Below are 23,555 nucleotides of genomic sequence, written 5' to 3' on the forward strand. Positions count from 1 at the left end.
TCAGTTACCTACAATTTATTGCGTCAATAAATAGTTCAAAGACAGTGAAAGGGCTGGCGTCTGATAACTCGGAGGGTATGCAGTAGGTAAACAAGTAGTTTTCCACTGAAACATTTTTTTCCTACAATGCTTTGGAAGGAGAATGTATTTCTGTAGCTTGGATTGGGCCATCAGTGACCCAGTTGTACATCCTATTTCTTCTCTACACCAGCTACCTTTCTGCCCACCCCGGTCATTATTATAAACTCTCTTTCTCTTCCCTAGCTTCCCCATCCTTGCTTCCTGCATAAGGGCCTTGCCTGAAGGTTTTTCAATCTTGCTTTTTTTCTGAGCCCCCATTCCACTTTAAACAAAATCCAAGGTAAAAAGAAATTGTTCCAGACAGTTAGCTGTAACCACTTACATGAAAATCACCTGGGAGTGCCTGTTAAAACTGAAAATCCTGGAATTTTCCAAACTTACTGAGTCATAATTTGGTGGGGGTGCTGTGTAAGATTTTGGACAACAAGTTTGAGACTCATTGGCTTAAGTAAAGTAAGAAAAAGATATAACATCTGAAGCCATATTCATCTAAACCAAATGATATTGTAGAAGATATGGGAGTATAAAATCTAGCATGAAAGTTAGTAGAAATTTGCAAGAAGAAATGAGGAAAATGGTAGCATCAGGAGTTGCAATACTAATAACCTTTTCTCTAGTTTCCATCAAAATCTGGCTATGATTATCTTGAAGTTGAATATCTGGAATATTAACGTGTTAATAACCTTTCTAGGCATTATGCTAAGTGTTATTTTATTGTTTTTCCTTTTTAATTGAAAACGTACTCAGACACACATTAGATAACAAACACAATAAAGAAAAATTTATAATCATTCTCTTTTGTTTTAATTTTCTTTGTATTGTCTTCCATTCCACTGAAGTTTTATTAATTATATATTCAAATCTGTCAATCTTGAACTTTCTTGTTGTTTCTAGGCTCTAGTTCTAAGTGATTTCTCCTTCACAGATTTATAAAATAATATATTTTCTCCTAGATAGTATATCTGTTTTACAATAATATTTAACTCTTTAATAAATTACAATTTTTGGTTGTATCATATGAAACCAATTTTTGTTCCCAGATCATAATTCAATTTTGATAATTCATTGCCTAGAATTAATTGTGGTACCATTTCTGAGCATTATAATTGATTCCAAAGAGCTATATCTCTGCTGGAGGGATGAACGCCATGTTATTATCATTGTTTTTTAAGTACGTTTTGCAGTGAACATGGGAACACAGATATCTCTTTAAGGCAGTGATTTCATTTCCTCTGGGAATATACCCAGAAGAGGGATTGCTGGATTTTGTGGTAGTTCTATTTTTGTTTTTGTTTTTATTTTTTGAGGAAACTCCATACTGTTTTTCCATGTCGGAACCAATTTACATTCCCACCAACAGTGTAAAAGGGTTCCATTTTCTCCACATCTTTGCCAAAATTTCTCTTAATTTTTTGATAACAGCCATCCTAACAAGTGTGAGGTGGTATCTTATTGTGGTTTTGATTTACATTTCCCTGATCATTAGTGATGATGAGCACATTTTCATATGCCTATTAGCAATTCACAATAGCCAAGATATGGAAATAACGTAAGTGTTCATTGATGAGAATCTAAAAAAGTCATACACGTAGAAGCAGAGTAGAAGAGTGGTTACCAGGGATGGGGAGGTGGGGGCAATAGGGAGATATTGGTCAAAGGGTACAAAGTTGTAGTTATGTAAGATGAATAAATCTGAAGATCTAATGTACAGTATGATGACTGTAGTAAATAATACTGTATTGAATGCTGGAAATTTGCTAAGAGTGATTCCAGGTGCTCTCATCACAAAAAATAAAAAAGGTAACCATGAGGAGATATGTTAATTAGCTTGACTGTAGTAATCATTTCACTGTGTGTATGTGTGTGTGTGTGTGTGTGTGTGTGTGTATAAAATCATCACACTGTATGCCTTGAACATACACAATTTTTAATGAAAAATAAAATATACAAAAATCAATACATCTTGCTGTTTGTTTGGACCATCCACATGCTGCCTGGTGCTACCATCATTATACTTCTTCTTTAGGATCGTTATTGACAATATCTATCTACTTAAATTTCTAACTGAATATAGAATTATTTTGTTGAGTTCTACAACTTATTAGATTTTTATTAGCAATAACATTAAATCTAAAATATAACGGGAATGGGCTTCAAAAATATTCTGTTTTCCATCCAAGACTTTGCAAACTTTCTGTACATATATTTCATAAAACCTTTGCTCTGACTCAATTTGTGGTTCATTTATTCACAACCACCTCTCATTATAGTTTGTTTGTTTGTTGGTGTAAATAAGTTGTCTACAATTTTCTATTCAGCTAGTATGGAAATCATGTATGATATTGACTTTAGATATCATAGACCGTGGCTAACCACAGGATTTTCTTCTTGAGGCTGGCAAAACCATGATAAAAATTAGTATCTCCTAGAGAATAAAATTAAATAAAAAATCATTTAAAAACTACATTAACTACATCTAAAATAAAAGTACATTAATTTGCTACAAATCACCTACTTAACAAAAAGCCTCTCAAATTTGTTAGACTTCCAAACTACCCCATTGAGAAAAACATTTTTTTCTCCTAGAATTGCCTTCTTCAATTGTTTATTACCACAGGGTCCCAGTATGCTGTGCTAGATCCTCCTACAGTTTCAGATTAGGCAGATGGTGTCTCATCTTAAAATTTCATAAGCAAGCTTTAAATAATTTTAGAATTAATGCCCTTTAGATTTGCATTCTCTGTTGTTTTTATTTCACATATTCTGTCTCTTTAGAGTTTAAGGGCATTTTTTTCTGGACGTAAAGTTCTATCTAAATATATTGAGAGAGTGGATAGTCCCTTCTCTAAGCATTACTACATACACTCCATTTGTTTGACAGGGATGATGAGTCATGATTCTGCTTAGAATAACTCAAACTGCACATAGAATGACTGCACAGATTTTTACATTTTATAATACAAATACAAAAGTATGTTATATCAAAAGGCCAAATTTTAAAACTTTGCTAGTAAGAGATTCCTACATATTTCTTACGTTTGAACATTTGAAAGAACTATTTCTTCAAAGAAAGTAAAAGTATAAGTTCTTCTGAATTGGTTAAGTATGCAATTATATTATCTTCAAATAATGCTTTCATCTTATTGTTTTTTCATGTCTTATTGCATTCACAAAACTACAAAAAATATTACTATGTAAAAATGATGCTAGTAAGTGCCCTTGTATTGAACTTAAAGGAGATGATCTTGTGAGCTTCATCTATATTAACTTTTTATTTAAAATATGTTTACTTTTAAACCTTTGGAAAGAACCCTTATCAGTTTTTCTTAAAAAGTGCAAGCCTTCAATAATTTATTCAATTCCTGTCAATTCTTAGCTAAAAATATAAATGCATCATAGGGCCTATAATACAACAGTGGGAAAATACACCAGTGGGAACATTTTAGGTATGATGTTGACAATTACATTCTGTGGTCTAATAAAAGCCCTTTTATCTTGATCTTTAAATAATTTTGAACAATGGTGGTTATGAATAAAATAATTATATGTAATAATAAATTTTTGGTTCAATATGAATGGTTAGAACCACAAAGAGATACTACTTCACATTCATTAGAATGGCTATAATCAAAAAGACAGATAACAAGTATTGGCAAACGTGGAAAAATTGGAGCCCTCATACATTGCTGGTGAGAATGTAAGATGGTACTGCCACTTTGGAAAACAATTTGGCAATTTCTCAAAGATTTAAACATAGAATTATCTTTTGACCCCACAATTCCACTCCTAGATATATACACAAGAGAAATGAAAACATATGTCCCCACAAAAATGTGTACAGGAGTGTTCAAGCAGCATTATTCATAGTAGCCAAAAAATGGAAACAACCCAAATGTCCATCAACTGATGAATGAATAAACAAAATGTGGTATGTCCATAGAGTGAAATATTATTTAGCCATGAAAAGTAATGAAGTATTGATACATGCTATAACATGGATAAACCTTGAAAACATTAAGCTAGGGAAAAGAAACCAGACACAGAAGGCTACATACTGTATGATTCCATTTATATAAGATGTCGAGAACAGGCAAATCCATAGAGACAGAAAGTAGAAGTAGACTAGTGGTTGTCGAGGGCTAGTGGGCTGGGGGGAAATGATGAGTGACAGCTAATTGGTTCAGGATTTCTTTTTGGGATGATGAAAGGATCTTAAAGTTGATTGTGCGTCTCGTTGCACAATTCTGTGAATGTACTGAAAACCATTGAATTGTACATTTTAAATGGGTAAATTGATGATATGTGAATTATATCTCAATAAAACCATTAAACATATGCATGCACCATCTTTGAAAAACCATTTTACAAGGATCAGTGTGCTGGTATATGTTTAACAATTGGTTCTCCAAGAATAATTCTGACATATAAGTGGTTGATACTTTCATTTACATTAACAAATAAGAGTGAAACATTGGAGATAATATGTCAGAACTTTGTTCATCAATGATGTAAGCAACTTGTCTGCTGAATCAGATTATAGTTTTTGGATACTAGAGGAATTTTTCTGTTTTTGCTATCACCAATATAACAGCTATAAATTTGACACTTTTAAATTCAATCTGCATTATTAACATTTTCTCCATATTTTCTTAAGTATAGATGATCAACAAAACAATAAATCATGGCCTGATTTGTAGCATTTGGAAATTTACGAGGTAAATATTCCCACCATGGTTGATTGAAAGCTACCAACACAATCTTACTAAATGTGCAGTTGGGAAGATATGTGCAGCAGTACACTATTATACAATCGTGCGCTGCACAACATTTCAGTCAATGACAGACCACACATACAACACAGTCAATGACAGACCACATATACGACAGTGGTCCCATAAGATTGGCACCATATAGCCTAGGTGTGTAGTAGACCAAACCATCTAGATTTGTGTAAGTATGTTCTATGATGTTTGCACAACAATGAAATCACCTAATGATGCATTTCTCAGAACGTATCCTTGTTGTTAAGCAACACGTGACTGTGTATATTTCTGCAATACAAACACTACAGATGAATAAAATAGCAAAATAATTAGGAAGTTTTGCATTTTGAGTATCTATTACCTTTGTTTGTAATATAGTATATTTAATTGTAAGTGTCTATAATTTATTTTTTAATAATGACTGTGTTTAACAACCTGCTTACAGAATTTCTGAAAGTGTAGTAATTGACTCCTTCAAGCTGGTATGAACTGACTGCAGACCACAAGTGAAATAATATCTGAATGAGCAGGCTCTGCATTTGCAATGACGAAGCCTAGTTTACAAGATAGACTTGGCCTGTTGAGATAAGCTGTAGACATGTAACCTTTAATTAATGAAGCTTTGTAAAAGGGAACTAAGGCAAAACGCAAGTACAAGAGATATGAAGCAGGTTATTAGTTAATTTAAAATTATTTATTGAGTTACTAATATATTCAAGACACTATAATGGGTCCTGGTAATATACAAAGGTAAATACAGATATATTTTCTGCCTTTGGGGAATGAATACTCTAGTTTCTGGGTTAGATATGCAAACAAACCAAATATTGTAAGGAGTATATTATGGTAAAATATAGATACGTTGCAAGAGCTACAGGAGGAGGAAAAAAGAGTGATGGACTACTCCTAGAAAAGCCAAGTAATGTTATGTAACTGGCATGTCCTGCTTCATCAGCCCAGGGTACAAATATGGTCATATCATTTTTATTTTCCTAATTCCTATTTCCTAATTGCCTAATTAGTTTCCTCAATAAAATCTCCTAATTCTATTTTCCTATTTGTCCTTATTAATCTCTATCGGCCCTTATTGGGTAGAAGTATATCATGTCTCCTAGGTCCTACCCTGCCCCATGAATTTCTCTCAACTCCTGGCTCTTATTCCATCTGAAGGGAAGGGATGATAATTCTTTATTCCTGCTTTCAAACACAGGTAATACACACATGGGGTCTGAGGTCACAGTGCTCTGACACTTATATGATTAGCCACCATTTCCCAAATGAAAGGTACTGGGTGGACACAGCTTTCCTCCCAACACTTAGGCAGTTGGGTAGTCTCAGAGGTGAGCCTGACTTTACCTGGCCTTTTCTCAAGATTGACTCTATTGAGCTCTTAAGGTTCTTCCTGCCAGCAAAGCTATGCGTAAGAAGGGGAGTGATGCCCTTTGCTCAGCCACACAAAGAGGTGTAATTAAGAGAAACCACTCAAAAATCTCTTTACAGAACAGAGCTCTGCTCAAGTTGACTTTCTGTCCTAATTGTATTGAGAAGGAGCTGGCAGCTCCCCAGTCTTTCTCTCTCTTCCCTCACCTACGCACACACAGTGATGCATGTAAATTATAAAAATGAAAAATATATTTTCTACCTTATCAGGCTTCCTATTTAATCTCTGCTTTGAGAGGCTCCCTATTATCATATTGATAAAAAGCATAGTGATCTGTAGGCACTGCTATCACCTATGCTTTATCCTTTTAAGAAATTATGCGGAAGTAATCCAATCTTTGCAATGACTATTCCTTATGTGATCCCAAAGTATTGTAACATTCTCAATCTTTCTTCATTCTCTCCAATCCAACCCAATCCAGTTTTGCAAATACAGTAAGAGTGATTTCTTTAGAATGCAGATGTGATTATGTCTGTCTCCTACTTGAAACCTTTCCCCAGTTTAGCAATGCCCTTAAATGGAAGTCCCAGATCTTCAACATGGCTTACTGGAAGGATAGGGCTGCCACTGTTCTGGCCTTATCAGCACTCTATTCTCCCCATAGTCCTCCCCCTACCCCCACCCCTCAGGTACACTTTAGCTTCAGTCACTCCAAAGTTATTTGCTTCCTCTAAAGTTCCCTGGCATTCTCTCACTCATGCTCTTTCTCTCTGCCTGAATGCTTTTCGATTTTTCCCTCCAACCTCTTATTCCTTCCATGAATTTCACTCTCTGACACGTGACAAACCCAGTCCAAGTCTGGGTAGAGTTCCCCTGGGTGCCCCTATGGCACTGCAGATACCCCCAGTGCTGGAGCTCCAGGCAAGGTAGATACTCAAAGACCAGGCCAGCAAAGATGATTGAAAAGCAAATCATTTCTTACATGGGTGTAGGAGCCATTTCCTAGGTGTGGCAGCACAGGGACTACGGGTGAGAGAAATGAAGAATTAGATAATGGAAAATTACTTAATCTGAGAAGGTAGGAGGGTGACAAGATAGACAAATTCAGGTCCCAGTGAGAGATTCAATTGACTTCTCTGCTAACAAATGTCAGGCTGAGTTTCTAGTGGCATGATCAGTATTTGTAAGCTTCCATATTTAGTGAAACTATATAGAAAATTAGGTAATTTCTGGAGATTTCTATTTATGAGTTTCAGTTATTAACTCCCGCCTAAAAACTAAAACTTGATCCCTTAAAAGACAGATTATGTAAATTATTTATATATACAATTTTAAAAGTCTGTAACATATGTTGATTCTGTTGGCATGTGACGTTAATCATGACACCATGTAGTATTTTGAGATTTACTGTTAAATTCATGACTACCTTGACACTATAACAGGTAGTTCAGTTGCGTATTTTCTGGACTTGTCTTCTCTGGTCAGTAATGATGACTATTGTATATAGAATCAAAGTCCTTGAGGAATTGCTTACTTGGAGAACATTTAGACATAAACAAAGATAAGATAAAAAGGAGAAGGCTATATCATGCCATCTTAGAAATATTAAAAGAGCAAGAATTTAGTTATAAACTATTCTTATACACTGGACATAATTAAGATAATAATGTTAATTGTATCCAATAAAATTTTTCGTGTTATGGAATTTGGAGAATAAAATTTACATATAGATTTACCCATGCCAGGGCTTAGAAAGAGTGCACATAAGTTCATAATGCTTTTCTCCGGGTTTATATTGTAGAATCACTCATAAGCGCAATTTGGGGAGATATTCACTATTAACTCATTGCTTAGCTCTGAGCCTTCAAGTCTTTAGGAACCTCCTTCTCTGTAGCTTAAAGTTATAGAGTTGTTGGGGTCCTCTAGAATATTCTCAGGAATTTATGAAATTGAGAACATTGGCTTTTCTTACTTCAGATGACATCAGAGGTGTCTCTGGGGCCTAGTTTTCAGCTCCTTATGTAGTACCCATCCCTGAGAGTTCCCTTGCCTCAATCCAAGCTGGAGTAGACCCTTACAGGTCCCCATCCCATCCCCCATATTCTGGCTCCACTTGGAAGCAGCAAGATCTTAAAACTATTATGTACTGGAATATTTCAGTTGTCTAAGGCTGCCAGAGTCTTGGAGAAACCAGGTGTTTGCAAAATGGCATAACCTGTTCAGAAGTAAACTTTACTTTCTGCAGGCATTAAACTCACTCCACCTTTGAGTCAGGGACCTCCACTTACCTTATTAAGCAATCGACCAAACTGTATACACAATTACAATGGTCTCTCCTGAGTAGCGTATTGAAAGAAACTCAGCTCCACAGTAATACCATTGATTTTTACATCTAATAAAGATTCCAAATATTTATTCTCGTGAGTTGTTAATTTGTTTTTAAATGTATTTTCTACCTGAGCATGTGCTGCTTTCCTTAATTAAAATATTGTTCCATATATAGAAAAAATATTTTAATAACATTTTTGGGGATCCTAGATTTACAGTTTCTTTTCATTTTTTTTTTGTTTCCTTTCTATGTCCCACATTCAAGACTGAGAAACACCTTCTACCTGCCTTATAAAATCTTATGTTATCAACGTTATGTACCCTCTGATATGATGCTTTGAGAAGGGCCCATCACCCCTGTGGTATCGTTCCCAATAATTTATAACCTCAATTTAACCATGTGGAAACATCAGGCAAACCTAAATGGAAAAACCATTTATGAAATACTGACCAGTCTTCTTCCAAATCCTATAAGTAACTTTCATTCCGTTAAACAAGCTGTCAAAAGCACATGTTCTATAAATTTGACAAAGATTGAAAATATCTGAAAAAATATTATTTTAGAAAGATGTTTCATTAAATCAATGAAGTGATCAAAATGTTACCTGCCAGTTTGCCTAAAATAAAGCATACAAATAGTTTTATAACTCATTTCGGTCATTTCTCTCCACAGGCGACTCAGCTAATTTAACCTGCAGAGCGTTCTTTGGGTACAGCGGAGATGTCAGTCCTTTAATTTACTGGATGAAAGGAGAGAAGTTTATTGAAGATCTGGATGAAAATCGAGTTTGGGAAAGTGACATTAGGTAAAATATCTTTTTTTAAATTTGCACAGTCAAGATTAACATTTGCTCTGTTAGTGAATAGACAGTGAGCTAAAAGAAAAGAAGGGTGGTATTTTTTTGCTTTTACTGTTATAATAAAAATATTCCAACATTGAATGTCAAAGAGGCAAAACACTATTATGAGACTGACTTTGGAATTGTAAACTGTGAATGCCATTCGCAAAGAATTTAAGAGAAATAGAAGAAATTTTTCAGTAAGGAATGTACTGAGTGTGAGATAAACCAAAATGCCATCAAATACGGAAAATGTGATATTGTGCCTTTTATTTGCAGGAGCTCTTTGTTTTTTAATTGTTGAGAAGAAATATTAACAAGATACTAGGACTCAACCAAACACAATCTCTGTTATTTCCTTTTATATGTTTTTACACATTTGAGGCATCAAGTAGACTATAAAGCACTTGATAGGAATGATAAAGGATATACAGAATGTTTTCATTACTTTATTTAGCCTGACTTTAAGGTCTAAAAATTTATATAGTGGGAATGATAGAGAATAACCATGACAAATACCATCTATTTGGAGGGCATAAAGCTCAAGCCTCTTTTTAAAAAAATAATTTATTTGTTCATTTACTTAAAGTATTGAGGTTTTCAATTATGACTAAAGTTATGCTTAGGCATAGATACTCAATTTTAATCATAATGTAAATAAGCAAGCATATTCATAATAATTAAGTTATAAGTGAATCAAAATGCTGATGACTTTCTCCCATCTAAAGGTCACATCTTCTGGATAAACAGTATTATGAGCATTTTAACCAAGGATCCTCTTCTTAAGTACAAGGACTCTTAAAACTTGATTAAAACTATAAGAGAAGTTTTTCAATAGAAAACAAAAGGGGCCGGCCCCGTGGCCAAGTGGTTAAGTTCGCGCACTCCGCTTCAGTGGTCCAGGGTTTCGACAGTTCAGATCCTGGGCGCAGACATGGTACCACTCATCAAGCTATGTTGAGGCAGCATCCCACATGCCACAACTAGAAGGACCCACAACTAAAATATACAACTATGTACTGGGGGGAATTGGGGAGAAAAAAAGCAAAAAAAAGTTAAAAAAAATAGAAAACAAAAACCTATGAAACTGTCAGATAAGGTTATTTCTATCGGAATTTTCTTCCTGGCAACAAATGCACAAGAATATTACACTCCAGTTGGGTTCTGAAATGCCCGGATGGGCAATCCTCCAAAAGGTACTAAAATGTTCCTATGCCATTTTTCATGTTTAAAACTTCACTATTATCTTTTACCTATACACTTTGAAATGCTGAAGTTAAAGTAGGACAATAATCCTCCTGATTTTTCCCCTTTCTCTTTTTGTGGGTGCTCCAGAAGTTTCTAGGAAGGTATTTTTCTTTAATTCTGCATTAGGAAGTATTGTATAGAGATGAGTTACCAAACAGTGGGAGGATGGAGGTGGAAACTTTGTGAACAGGGAAGGGTAGCCCAACTCCATTTGCTCTGAAAGATTGCTAAAGTCTTTGACAGTGAGGTTACTGAATGTTTATCATTAGCTTTAAATGTCAGAATTAAACACTTCATCAGAACATTTAGTCTATAGGTTTATAATTTCATATTTCTTTAAAAACAGGCAATTGATTTGTATCATTAAAAACAAAAAAAGCCAGGCTGGAGGTTTCAACTGAAATGTCAAAATAGCTCAGAAATTTTCTTTCTTCCTTTTTTTTTTGTAAATTAACCTAATATATAATTAGTTTTCCAGCCTAAGACATAAGAATTTCTTATCTCACCTTTATATCATATTTCTTCTTAAAGGGAAGGCAATTTCTAAACTTTTCTTCAAGGTCTCTTTCACCTCTTTATTATGACAGTGTGATTGTCCTGCTAAGAGAGATAATTAACTGCAACTTCATTAGCATCTACAAAGACAAGCTTCCTCATTAGAAGTGAAAAAGAAAAGGGCATGATATAATTTAATTAAGATAGCATCAATCCATAGCCAAATTTGAAGCACAGATGCTATAGGTATTTTCACATCAGATTCAGATTCACCTGAATTTTTTTCTTTTTCATGTATGTATATGTTTGTGTGGGGTTTTTTGTTTCGTTTTGCTTCATATTTTAGAATTCTCAAGGAGCATCTTGGGGAACAGGAAGTTTCCATCTCATTAATTGTGGACTCTGTCGAAGAAGGTGACTTGGGAAATTACTCCTGTTATGTTGAAAATGGAAATGGACGTCGGCATGCCAGCGTTCTCCTTCACAAACGGGGTGAGTGTAACCTTCTAAGCCTGAGTGGTCGACTGAACCTATAATGGGAGGGACATAATTGGGAACCAAAATATATTAAATTTAGTTTTTCTACACAAGTTTATCCTAAGTAAAATAATCACGTTGGCATTAGGGCCATCAAGGCAGATAACACAGGGGATGGATGACTAGCTCACGCTCTAGAGCCAAATTTGGATTCCTTGCTCTGCTTCACTACCAACTATATAACCTTGGGCATGGTATCTAACTTCCCCAAGCTTCAGTTTCCTGATATATGGAATGGGGAAAAGAGTAATATCGACTCTCCAGTGTGTTTTAAGGATGAAAGAAAATAAGAAATGTGAAGAGCTTGGCACAGATCCTGTAAACAGGAAGTATTTAGTTAAATGCTATTTATTATTATTAGAAATAGGCAAACCAATTAAAAATAACCAAAATAGTTTTAAGTGAAAGATTGTGGTCCTTATTGAAAGGTTGCTCCTTTAGTGTAAGAATTATATCTGATGGATTCCCCATTGCAATACTTGTTGATATTTTTTCTGCCTTAGATAACTTTTACATGTGTAATATCCTCCCATGATTAATACTAATTCATTAGTGAATTATTATTCAATTATTATTCATTAATAATCGTTCAAGGTTCATCTGCTGCATTAAATCTGATTCCACAGCACCCCAACACCTTCTGCACACGGTTAAAAAATATGTAAATATGTATATATATTCAATATATATATATATTGAATTGTTTGAAATCAGAGACAATTGTAAAATTTGAGCCATACCTTTTAGTTGGTGAAATTTTTTGTGTACATTACAAGGGAAAAATATATTTTTTCTACATTATGCTAAGGGAAAACTTTCTTGATGTTCTCTTACTCAGCAAATTTACAATGATTTTAATTTCAAAGCACATGTTTAATCCTAGACTCTTTGAGGTTGGAAAAGAAAGAGAATGTTGAAGACTGTTTCACCCACTTTATTGGGCAATAGTTTCCCTTTGAATAATGTTACTGAAAAGTATTAAAGCAAACACCTCTATTGTCCAGGTGACTACAGTATTAAAATAGTTCACTTTGTTTGGATGTGAGTAGAGGGGAAAGGTAAGCAGCAGTTAGCAAGCAATATGATTGTTTCTTTCTCTAGCTTAGCATATATATTCAGTCAATGAAGAAATTTAGAGTAGAAATATTATACACATAAAAGGAGAAAAATAGCTTCTCAGAGTTGGAAGTGACTTAAATATTGTGTAATTGAACTACTCTATAACGTCTTCCCAAGTGATCAATCAGCTTATACTGGATCACATTCTCTCTCAAAGAAGCCAATTCTATCTTTGGAAAAACCTAAGCATAAGAAAGCATCCCTATTTCACTATCTGTCTATCCTTTGACACTAGTTCTACACTTTTAATCTCTCTTCCCAAAACTGCCCTTCAAAAGTTTGATGACAGTCACCATAATCCTTCTGGGCCTTTACTTCTCTAGATTCAACTTTTTAGTTCCTTTTATTCATTCTTCCGTTGTGTGGGTAAAATACTTTATCCATTCTGATCACTCTCTTGAATATGCTCTAATTAAAGAGTCTGAATTATTCCTCAAGAAGGGAGATAGTGGAGAGAAGATATAGGGCACATATAAAGATCTGTTGACTTGGACAGCATATATTTCTTTTTAGGACAAGGTAGGAGTAACAGTTAAGTAGCGATCATAAGTAGAAAGGAAGGAAAATGAACTGCATCTAAGGAGGTATAGGAGAGGAAAAATTTTACTCTACTCTTCTAGGTTCTTTGGATGGCCTAATAATTAAATTAACATAAAAGAGATAAACAGGAGAAAAACAAATTTTATTATGTATGTACAGGAGCCCCATAAGAATATGAGACGCAAGGGCAGGTTGGGCAGTTGAGGCTTACATGCTATCCTGAGCTAAGGAATGAGATAGGGGCCTGGGGCTTCAAACAGGAGGAGAGTAACTTATGGGATGATAAGAAGGGCAGATATTTGGTAATTAGATGTTTGCCCTGTCATACAGATAGGTTTTTCAAATAAAAAGTTATCTCTAGTAATAGCTCTCTTTCTGAGCCAGGCCCCTCTATCTAAATTCTTTTAGGAAGTTAAAGGAGAGGTAAAAGTTTTTCTTGAGTCTGCTGTATCTTGATTGCTTTCAGCTCAAAATAATCCACATGCCAAAGTGGCATATGTTGGGGTCACGTACTCAGCTGCCCCTCAGAGGATACGACTATTAAAGCTGTGTTCTTGCAGACAGGCACATAGCCAGGAAGGGTCAAACACCCCAAGGCTATTTTGAGCATGTGTGGCCTAAGGTTAAGTTGCCCATAGTTCCAAAAGCTTCCAGTACTACAAAAATAGATGACTGAGGAATCAAGGAAATTGTTTGAAAAAACTTTCCCAATACTGATTTGCTAAACATGAAGAAAATTGTGGCCAATGTTAGAGCACTCTTCAATACTTAAATCTTCCACAGTGGTTTTAAAATATGTATTTATACCAACAACATTTTATTCTCAGTAAAATAAAAGCATTAAGAAGCCTAAAAGTGTCCTTAAAGGTCATGTTCGCCGAAAGTCCCTCCTAAATTTTGTGTGTGCCTTCCTGTTAAGGGAGCTGCAGCAAATGAATCATCAGTTCAGAAAAGCAGCAATGCATGCAATCTCCTGCCCTTGAGAGGCTTACAGTCATGTGGAATGAACTATCCTGACCATCTTTGGAAAAAAGAAAGATCTTTGGTTAAAATGTGGCATAAATGCAAGTTCATCAGCCCTGCAAGGTTCAGAAGGTCATATGTAAGCTGTTAGTTTGGATCTTTGATCATAGGGTCCCTGAAAGAGTCAAATTGCTGTCATGCTAGCAATTATGTACTTATCAGATGAGTTGCTATATTACTCAGAAAACTAAAGCTCAGAGAAAGAACTGGAAGCTGTCGTTATTAATAATGTTTTTCTGCCATTGACTCATAAATCCCTTAACTTATCTTACAGGCCTTCAAAGTCTTTCTTTTTAAAACCTCCCTAGAGAGATATGTTAAAGCATTTGATGAATTCAGATCTTGTAAACCACAAAATATCAGTTCTTCTGACAGGTAAATTTGCCAGGACACACCTTTGCCAAAGTTCCCTTAAGCATTTTTTCCTCCACTGTTACTTTTTGTTCAGTATTGTTGACATAATAAAAATGATGTCGGGGGCCGGCCGGGTGGTACAGTGGTTAAGTGCACATGTTCCGCTTCATTGGCCCAGGGTGTGCTGGTTTAGATCCCAGGTGCGGACATGGCACCACTTGGCAAAAGCCATGCTGTGGTAGGCATCCCACATATAAAGTAGAGGAAGATGGGCACAGATGTTAGCTCAGGGCCAGTCTTCCTCAGCGAAAAGAGGAGGATTGGCAGCAGTTAGCTCAGGGTTAATCTTCCTCAAAAAGAAAAAAAACGGCAAAAAATTTTAAAAAATGATGTCAGAGCCCTCTAATGGGTGGTATGGATTCTTTGAGACATCACTCACATGTGTCAAATGAGTCTTCCTTACTGCCAAGAGGATACTGCAATAAATAATTCAGCTAGGATTGAGCCAGGCTAGATTCTGGACTAGCCATGTATCTTAAAAAAAATCTTAATTCCACAAAAACTGGCTGAAAACTAACCAGGAAATTTGAACATAGAAAAAGTTGGTATGAGAATATTCAAAGTTGTTGATTCCTATAGTCAGGGAAGGTACTTGGACAGTTAGGATCATGTCAGACATGCAATATAGATATATTTCACATACTATACAGAGGACTAGATTATGCAGTGAAAGAGAGATGTAAGAATGAAAGGGTAAGGACCATAGGGCCATATTAGTCTATGACTGCCCTGCCCCTTATTTCTCACTCTAATCCCTGGCCCAACAAGCTTGAGAGTTAGACCCTTGCTTCAAAAAGAACCAAAGCAAAGAGTTGTCACATTCACTGCTGTGTTATTTCTTGTTCCCACTATTCTCCTATGTGATTGAATTCCATGTTTAAGTCTCTGAATCTTTTACCCAGATGTCTTTGCTTAGGTTTCTAATTGTTGCTGCCTGACTTGACATGCATCAAACATTGACCTTCAGTTTCCCTCCAAAACCTTAACCTTTCCTATTCCTTCCATTTTTTACATTTTCCATTTCCCTGTCACAAACAATTCTCCAGATGGATAGCCAGCAGTATTGTGCCCTGACCTCAGGTCGAGCCATACTTGTGCACCCATCAGGCAGCCCTAAATTTCTTCTTCACTCTCTGTGGTTTTTGTCCATACTCTAACTCTGGAGTACCTTACAGTATGGACGTGTTTACTATCTGGAGCAAAGCAATTTAATGGTTAAGGGTGTGGACTCTGGAGCAAGGCTGTCTGTTCAAAACCCAAATCTGTGCTTACTAGCTGTGCTCTCTTGGGAAAAATCACTTCATCCCTGTGAGCCTCAAATTTCTCTTTCGTAAAATGGCAATAATAATAGTACCTACCATATAGAGCAGCTATGAGGATTAAATAAACTAATATATGTCAATACACATTACAATGCCTGACACATATTTATCACCCAATAAATGTTTGCAGCTATTACGTGATTTCTCTGCTCCAACTACATGATACTCTGAGTAATTTAGGATGCAGCTGTAGAGGAAGCAGACAAATCTTCTACCCTCTAGGTCCTTCTGGCTGGGCTACAAATTAAATTCACATGAGACAGAATAACAGGAGAAAATCAAACAAAGCTTTATAACGTGTATACATGGGAGAAAACCAAGAAAGCTGACTAACTCATCCAAATGGTAGAAGATATTACCTTAAATACCCTCTTCAGCTAAAGACAAGGAGGATGTTGGGGGTGGGGGGAGACAGTTATGGGAGATTACCAGAAAAGCACAGTAAACAAGAGTAAGTTTATTATTCAAATTTAAGTCCTTGCCTTCCCCAATGATGAGAGTTTCTAGAGATAAGGTCATCGCCCCTTCTTCCTGGTACAGAGAGTGAGACACCTTTACAAATGAAGATTTCCCTTACAAATGTAAATGTATTTTACAAAGGGTAACTTCTACTTTTCAGAGCTTATCCCCTGTCTGCAGTTTCTTAAAGGTAACCAGCCCAAAATAATCCTCATGCCAAAGAGACACATTTTGGGGCAGGTAATTCTGATCCCCTACACAGCAATAATGTGTTCCATTAAAAGCTCCCTCAAATCTAATTCATCTTTCATTAAAATGGTCAGCTTTGGCTCCAGCAATTTTGTTCCATTGATTCTATATTTTACCTTATAATAATTTACTTTAGTTTGAATGTGCTGTCCTAAAGGAGATCTTCATTCATTTATTCATGCATTTAATGATAATTATTAAGAACCTACTATGTGTCTGGCACTCATAAAATTAAATGAACTTGAAATAAGAACCAATATAATTTGGAATGCCATCATCTACTTTTTAAATTACATTGATATTAAGCATTCCTAATATAGAATTGTGCACCTAGGGAATGTTTGGCTTTGAAACTGTCACATTAAGGGAATGTTCATTAACAATCCTGTTCTGAATGGTTATGTTTAGATATATTGATTACAATAATATGGCAATTCATTCATCATGAAGTAGTTTGGGAACTGGCAAAGTATCTATCTGAGGGACTAGCACTAGTTAATAATGATAAACATCTAGGCTTTCTCTATTCCCCCTCAAACCCATTTTAATTCTTGTGCACACACACACTCTCTCTCTCCCTCCAAAGAGTGTAATCAATAGGAATTAGACTTGCTCAATAAACTCCTTAGTCCTCGGAATATCTTTAGTAATGTAATTAACGTGCAGATCATTTAGGATGCAGTTTTAAAGCTGGATGAATTCAGACCCAGTGGACTCCTTATCCCTTCTTGTAATGAATCATTTTTGTAATATGTGCCCCTATCCTTCTTAGTGTTTACCTAATGCATTTATTTACTGAGAGATACAGTAAGACGATAGAACTGTTTAAAGCTCTCTCAGGGCTCATCATTTGACATCTTTGACCACTGATTTCAGAATATGGAAAAGCCAAACTTTGCCCAGACATCAAAACCTCCTCCCTCTAGAGTCTATAGTCCTCATGTAGATATGGTGACATCTTTCTAGAAAGACGATGACCCATTAAAAACTGAATAGGCATCATTGCTGTAGGGGAGGAAAAATAATTTTCCCTCTGCCATTCTGGGTTTTGGCTGAAACCCACCTGTAAGAAAGACAGATTAACAGGAGAAAAACAAACAGAAGTTTAATAACATGTATGCTCATGCAGGCTCGGTGAGCCGAGGAGTCGAAAGAAAGATTTCTTGGACTCTCAAGGTCTGGTACAGTGCTTGTTTATTCAGAGAATAGCATGGGGACAGGACCCATGGGCAATGAAAAACTGCAATGGGTTGAGGGTTAGGGCTAAATTTATAAGGTATAGGTATATGAGTTATTTCTTTACAAGACAAAAGAAAGATTATGTAAAAAAAAAAAAGTTGTTAAAATGGTATCAGGTGGTCCTATAACTTTAGATAAGAATTAGATCGGATCAGGTCAGGATGTCCTATGCTTCCCCCCCAATCTCGCCCAAGGATGATATAGATTGGTATGTAGGGCAGGATGCCTTGGGCTTCGGGGTTTTTGGGGTTTTCTCCCTGGGGCAGCCTTGATCCTCATGATATACCTCCTGTATACATGGGAGAGACCCAGGAAAATTGAGTGACTGCCCAAAATGGCCCAAGCCACCACTTTAAATAACATTTCCAGCTAAAGACAAAAGTTGTTGTTGGGGGCGTGGGGGGAGGAAGTTATGAGAGATGACCAGGAAAAGCACAGCAAACAAGAATATGGTTTGTTATGCAGTTCTAAATCCTTGCCTTTTCCACTAATAAGAGTTTCTAGAGATTTAGAGTCATCCTTCTCTTCCTGGTACAGAAAGGGAGACACCCTTACAAATGGAGATTTCCCTTATAAATGTAAATATCTCTTACAAAAGGGTGCCTTTACTTGGTTTTCATAGCTTTTCTTCTGTCTGCTATTTCTTAAAAATAATCTTCTAAAATAATCCTTATGCCAAAGAAGCATATTTTGGGGTGGTATATTCCGCTCCCCTTCCTTGCTTATGCAATGCCAAAATCTAACTTGAGTTATGTTGCTGCAATATCTCCAAATCGGAGCCATCAGGTTTAACAGATTCTCTCCTTGGACAAGATCTGACATTTTGCAGTCAAAATTTTCTTCTATCCTGTAACATTTTTTCTGCTTCTCCGCTCCTCAATTGTGTAGGAACTGTGAACAGCTGACCACAATTTTTTTTCTTCGTAACTAATGTCAAAACAAAAAACACACTTAGAGGCTATTATGAATGCCAGGAGCACAAATTGATTGATACTAGTGATTTTGTACATTTGAGTTTCTTGGTATGGACATTCCAACAAGGTTATTTAATTGTCACCAAAATTTACAGGGATGAAAACTAACCTTTTGAGCTATTTCCTTAAACATAGAATATATGATTTAAGTGAGGTTAACTCCAAGATATTTTTGTCTCAACAGTGGAATATCTTTTCAAAGGTCTGTTGACTCCAGTTTTTCCTGGTCAGCTACAGTGTGAAGATTTGTTATATAGTATAGTTTTGCCTTTTAGTCAATTTGGTCACTCAGTTTTCTTCATTGTGAACTAAAATATCCAAGCAGCATCTTTGCTGGAAAAGAAAAGAACCACTGTTTGCTGACAATTACTTTATTTCTCAATTAATAAATAACAAGGAAATGATCTTGGACAAAACCAATATTGGGAGTCAAGAATGATAAACCATTCAGTTTTTCTGTTCTTTGTTATTTATCATTCCTGTTGAACTAATCATGTGGACCAAAGCTCTTAGTATGTAATTTTACATGGGTATAGTCATCAGAAGTCCTTTATTTCCTTTATTGAATTTTGCACTTGTTTCCCTAACTAAATGTTAAATTGTTGATAAAAATCTTTAACTTGGACTTCTCTGTTATATAACTCAATATATATAACCCACTTCATAAATGTGATTAATGGGATGCTTAAATGTATTCTGAATAATATGAACTTTGCAGCAGGGTTGCTCAATCTTGTTACTATTGACATTTTGGGATAGGTAATTCTTTGTTGTGGGGGGCTATCCTATGCATTGTAGAATGTTTATTAGCCTCTACTCATTAAATAGCCATCCCTCGTGGTCTAGTGGTTAGGATTTTGTGCTCTCACTGCCATATCCCAGGTTTGGTTCCCAGTCAAGAAACCATAGCACCTGTCTATTGGTTGTCATACTGTGGCAGCTGCATATTGCCATGATGCTGAAAGCTCTGCCACAAGTATTTCAAATACCAGCAGGATCACCCACAGTGGACAGGTTTCAGCAGAACTGCCAGACTAAGACAGACTAGGAAGAAGGACCTGGACACTGTAGGGGAGGAAGAGCTATTCCTCTACCCTCTAGGTTCTTCTGGCTCGTCTAAGAATTAACTTGATATGAGACAGAATAACAGGAGAAAATCAAACAAATTTAATAACATGTAAACAGGGGAGAAACCCAGGAAAACTGAGTAACTCACAAAAATGGCCAAAGCCACCACCTTAAATGCCATCTTCAGCTAAAGACAAAGGAGGATGTTTGGCGTAGTGGTTTGGAACTTCAAAGGAGAGGAAGGCAATTCACATGGAGATGGAAAAGCAGATGTTTGGTAAACAAATGTTTGCCAAACCTTGCAAAGACAATGGAACATGGGGAGGACTTTGATCAAATGGGCCTTGCTAGTTCCTTCCTGTCCACCACACCTAGTTTATATTATACTATAGTTCTCTATGCTGATAGCTCCTTCCTGAAACAGGCCTTCTATCTTAAATTCTTTTAGGCAGTTAGGTCAAAGTTTCTTCCTGAGTCTTAAAAATAATCAAGGTAAGAGATACATTTTGGGGTGGCAAATTCTGATCCCCCACACCACCCACTCCTGAAAAAAATTGGCCATTAAAGCCCAGCAGCAGAGCATTGTCTAATATAGTGCTGGAAGGTGAGAAGATGGCATAAAAAGACTGGACAAGGTTCTGCTCTGCTGTACATATGGTTGCTAGGAGTTGGAATTGACTCAGTGGCACTAACAACAACCCATTAGATGCCAATAGTACCTTCCCCACTTATGACAGCTCAAAATGTCTTCAGATATTCCCAAATGTCCCCAGAGAGCCAAATTGCCACCAGTTGAGAACCACTGACTTACAATATAGATATCAGAAGGACAGGTATTTTCATCTTGAAAACCCTCCAAGATTATACCTGGTGTGATTAGATCAACAGAATGGATGCTTCAATACCATAGGAATTGACAAAAAAAATATAAGTTCCTGTGTTTTCACTCTTGGAGACAACTAGGAGTCCCTAGAAAATCGTGTGCTTCACAATCTTCTAGAAGATTGTATGTTTCACAATCTTCTGTTGTTGTCATTGCAATCTTTACAGTACACAAATTCATCTAGGGAGTTTGTTAAAAAGTGACTTGAATTCATTAGCTTGGGGTGGAACTCAAGATTTGAATTTCAAACAAGTTCCTTATTAATGCTGATGCTGCTGGTCTGTGGACCACAACTGGCATACCAAGGTCTTTGCCTAGGCAATAGATGCTCTAATAAACTTGGTAGTGTTAGGGAGAAGAAATTCCCCTTTCTACCCTTCTTGTATTCTTCTGGCTGGACTAATAATAATGTTGACACAAGGCCAGATTAACAAGAGAGAAACCCAATTTAATTACATGCACACAAGAAAATTATGAAAATGATGCTCTCCGAGATGGGCAAAGCAGACTGTTTTTATATCTTTTTACACAAAGAAGCAATAAATTTGTAAGGAATGACAGGACATAGAAACTTATATTTGAGGTATGTAAAAAGAGAGGAATTTAAACAGAGTTAAGGTTTGAGGTAGTAAATTAGTGAAAAATAGCAAGGTTTGTTTAGGCAGGCTTCTCGGCCCTGAATCCCCTAGGTCTGGTGATAAGGATACAAGGAGAACACCTTTCTCATAGGAGATTTATTTCCTGCTTTCAGAGGGAACAGAGACAGGAGGGTCAGAATGCCATTTTTGCTTCTCAAGTAACTAATTCAAAATAATCAATATGCCACTGTGAGATGTTTTAGACTGGCCTGCCCTGGGCCCTAACAATACCATCTAATAGGTAAAGAGCAACTAGCTCTCATGAGCTCACTTTTCCATGAGAGAGGAATGAAAGAGGAGTATAACCAGTCAGTGGGACTAATTCCGACTAATTGCCTCATTCTTTTTGCATAGTCAACACCTTTGAACCTCTTTGAACATTAGTACATTGCCCTCACACTCTACTCTTAATGAGGTTGCTTGCCTCATGTATTCAATGAAATTGTGCTTTATAGAACACATTTGCTGCTCAGAGAGATGTCTGAGAGGGCAATCTCTTCAAGTATTAAATAATTAACCTCTTAAATGAAGAGGGCCCTCATTGTTGGACACAATTTCTACATATTCCTGTTTTAAGAAAGGAAATGCACTTAGGAATGTCTCAACAACATGTATGTGGACATCTACCTGTATTTCAACCCATGCAACTACACTATATATAGTGTGCAGCCTATGCAAATAGCAGTTACCAAGGAGGAACACAATATATGATAGGTGTAAATACTGCTAATTTCCTGTTTTGAACACTTGTATTCAGCTAAATAGTAATTACATGTAGTAAGGAAGGGCAGACATAGTATGAGAACTGAACCTCCTCATATGATGTGGAGGGAGGTCAAGGGTATGACTACAAAACAGGGGAAAAAATAATGTAATAACACAACCTGGATAAAGAGTTCCTACATGTTCAAAAGGTCAATTCATTTTAACGGGTACCTATCTAGCATCTAAAAGAGGTTATAAAACACAAGTAAACCTAGTGTGAGAGCAGAGGGAATCCACTGGAACTCAGATCTTTCTATTGGAAAATGACAAACAGACAGTTAAAAAATCAGAATCCAGTTTAAGATATTTGCAAGAAGCCCACTAATATCATCTAGCACACACATGGCACAATTCCATGTATGTGATCAGAGATCACAAACATGGCCACCACCCATCAACACACCACCACTCTTCCCTCTCAGAACCACCTTAATATTCTCATTATTTCTAGGTCAAAACAATCTGTTGACTGACGATGTTTCATATCCTGCTCAAAATCTCACTTGGCTGCAGTCTACTTAAAGATGATTTATATAATGCTCTAGTATGAAAAAGCATTCCCATTTACCAAATACGTATTGAATGCCAGCTATGGGCAAAGCACTAGGTTAGGTGTCCTTAGTAGTTGAGTCACTGCTGCCAGAGGGATGACTACCACCATCCTGGGGCATGAAAACAACATTGTTGGGGATAGGGAGGTGGCTGTGCATTTTTTGGCTGTGAATTCCTGCACTTAGTTGAGAAATGGCACAACTGGGTCGTAAAATGCAAGCTATAACTTTTAATAAGCAGTTCCTGTGTATTGAGCTTTGACAATCAGGTCAGTAAAGTGAGAAATTAGACATGACACATAAAAAATGCTAACTACTCTCTCAGGTCATATAGTCAGAAAAGAAATGTGTTGATTTCCAATAAATTACCATGGTAACTTGTATTAGATATTAATGTTGAGAATAACATTTGCCATCTGTAAGAAATATGTTAGCTATTTGTCTCTACTTTTAGGGCACATATACTATTTTTAACATGTGTTCTATGAAGAGTGATGTATCTGGAGGTTGATTTCTCTAAATTAAAAGTGGACATTTAAATGCTATTAAAACAGATTTTATTTTTACTTCACACACACAAAAATCCACTGGTGTATTTAAGAAAGCACAGAAGGGTCATTTTTTAAAACCACCCAAGAA

At 36.1% G+C, this 23,555-nt stretch overlaps 1 protein-coding gene across 1 annotated transcript in view; it reads left to right on the forward strand.

The window, feature by feature from the left end:
* Positions 1-23,555, forward strand: part of IL1RAPL1 (interleukin 1 receptor accessory protein like 1) — a 1,275,105-nt gene that overhangs the window by 1,221,777 nt on the left and 29,773 nt on the right. The window contains exons 7-8 of the mRNA XM_023633890.2: positions 9,227-9,359; positions 11,482-11,627. Coding sequence (XP_023489658.1) covers positions 9,227-9,359; positions 11,482-11,627 — 279 coding nt within the window. The remainder of the gene's footprint in view (positions 1-9,226; positions 9,360-11,481; positions 11,628-23,555) is intronic.

The sequence above is a fragment of the Equus caballus genome, chromosome X (assembly GCF_041296265.1).
Source record: "Equus caballus isolate H_3958 breed thoroughbred chromosome X, TB-T2T, whole genome shotgun sequence".
NCBI classification, from domain to species: domain Eukaryota; kingdom Metazoa; phylum Chordata; class Mammalia; order Perissodactyla; family Equidae; genus Equus; species Equus caballus.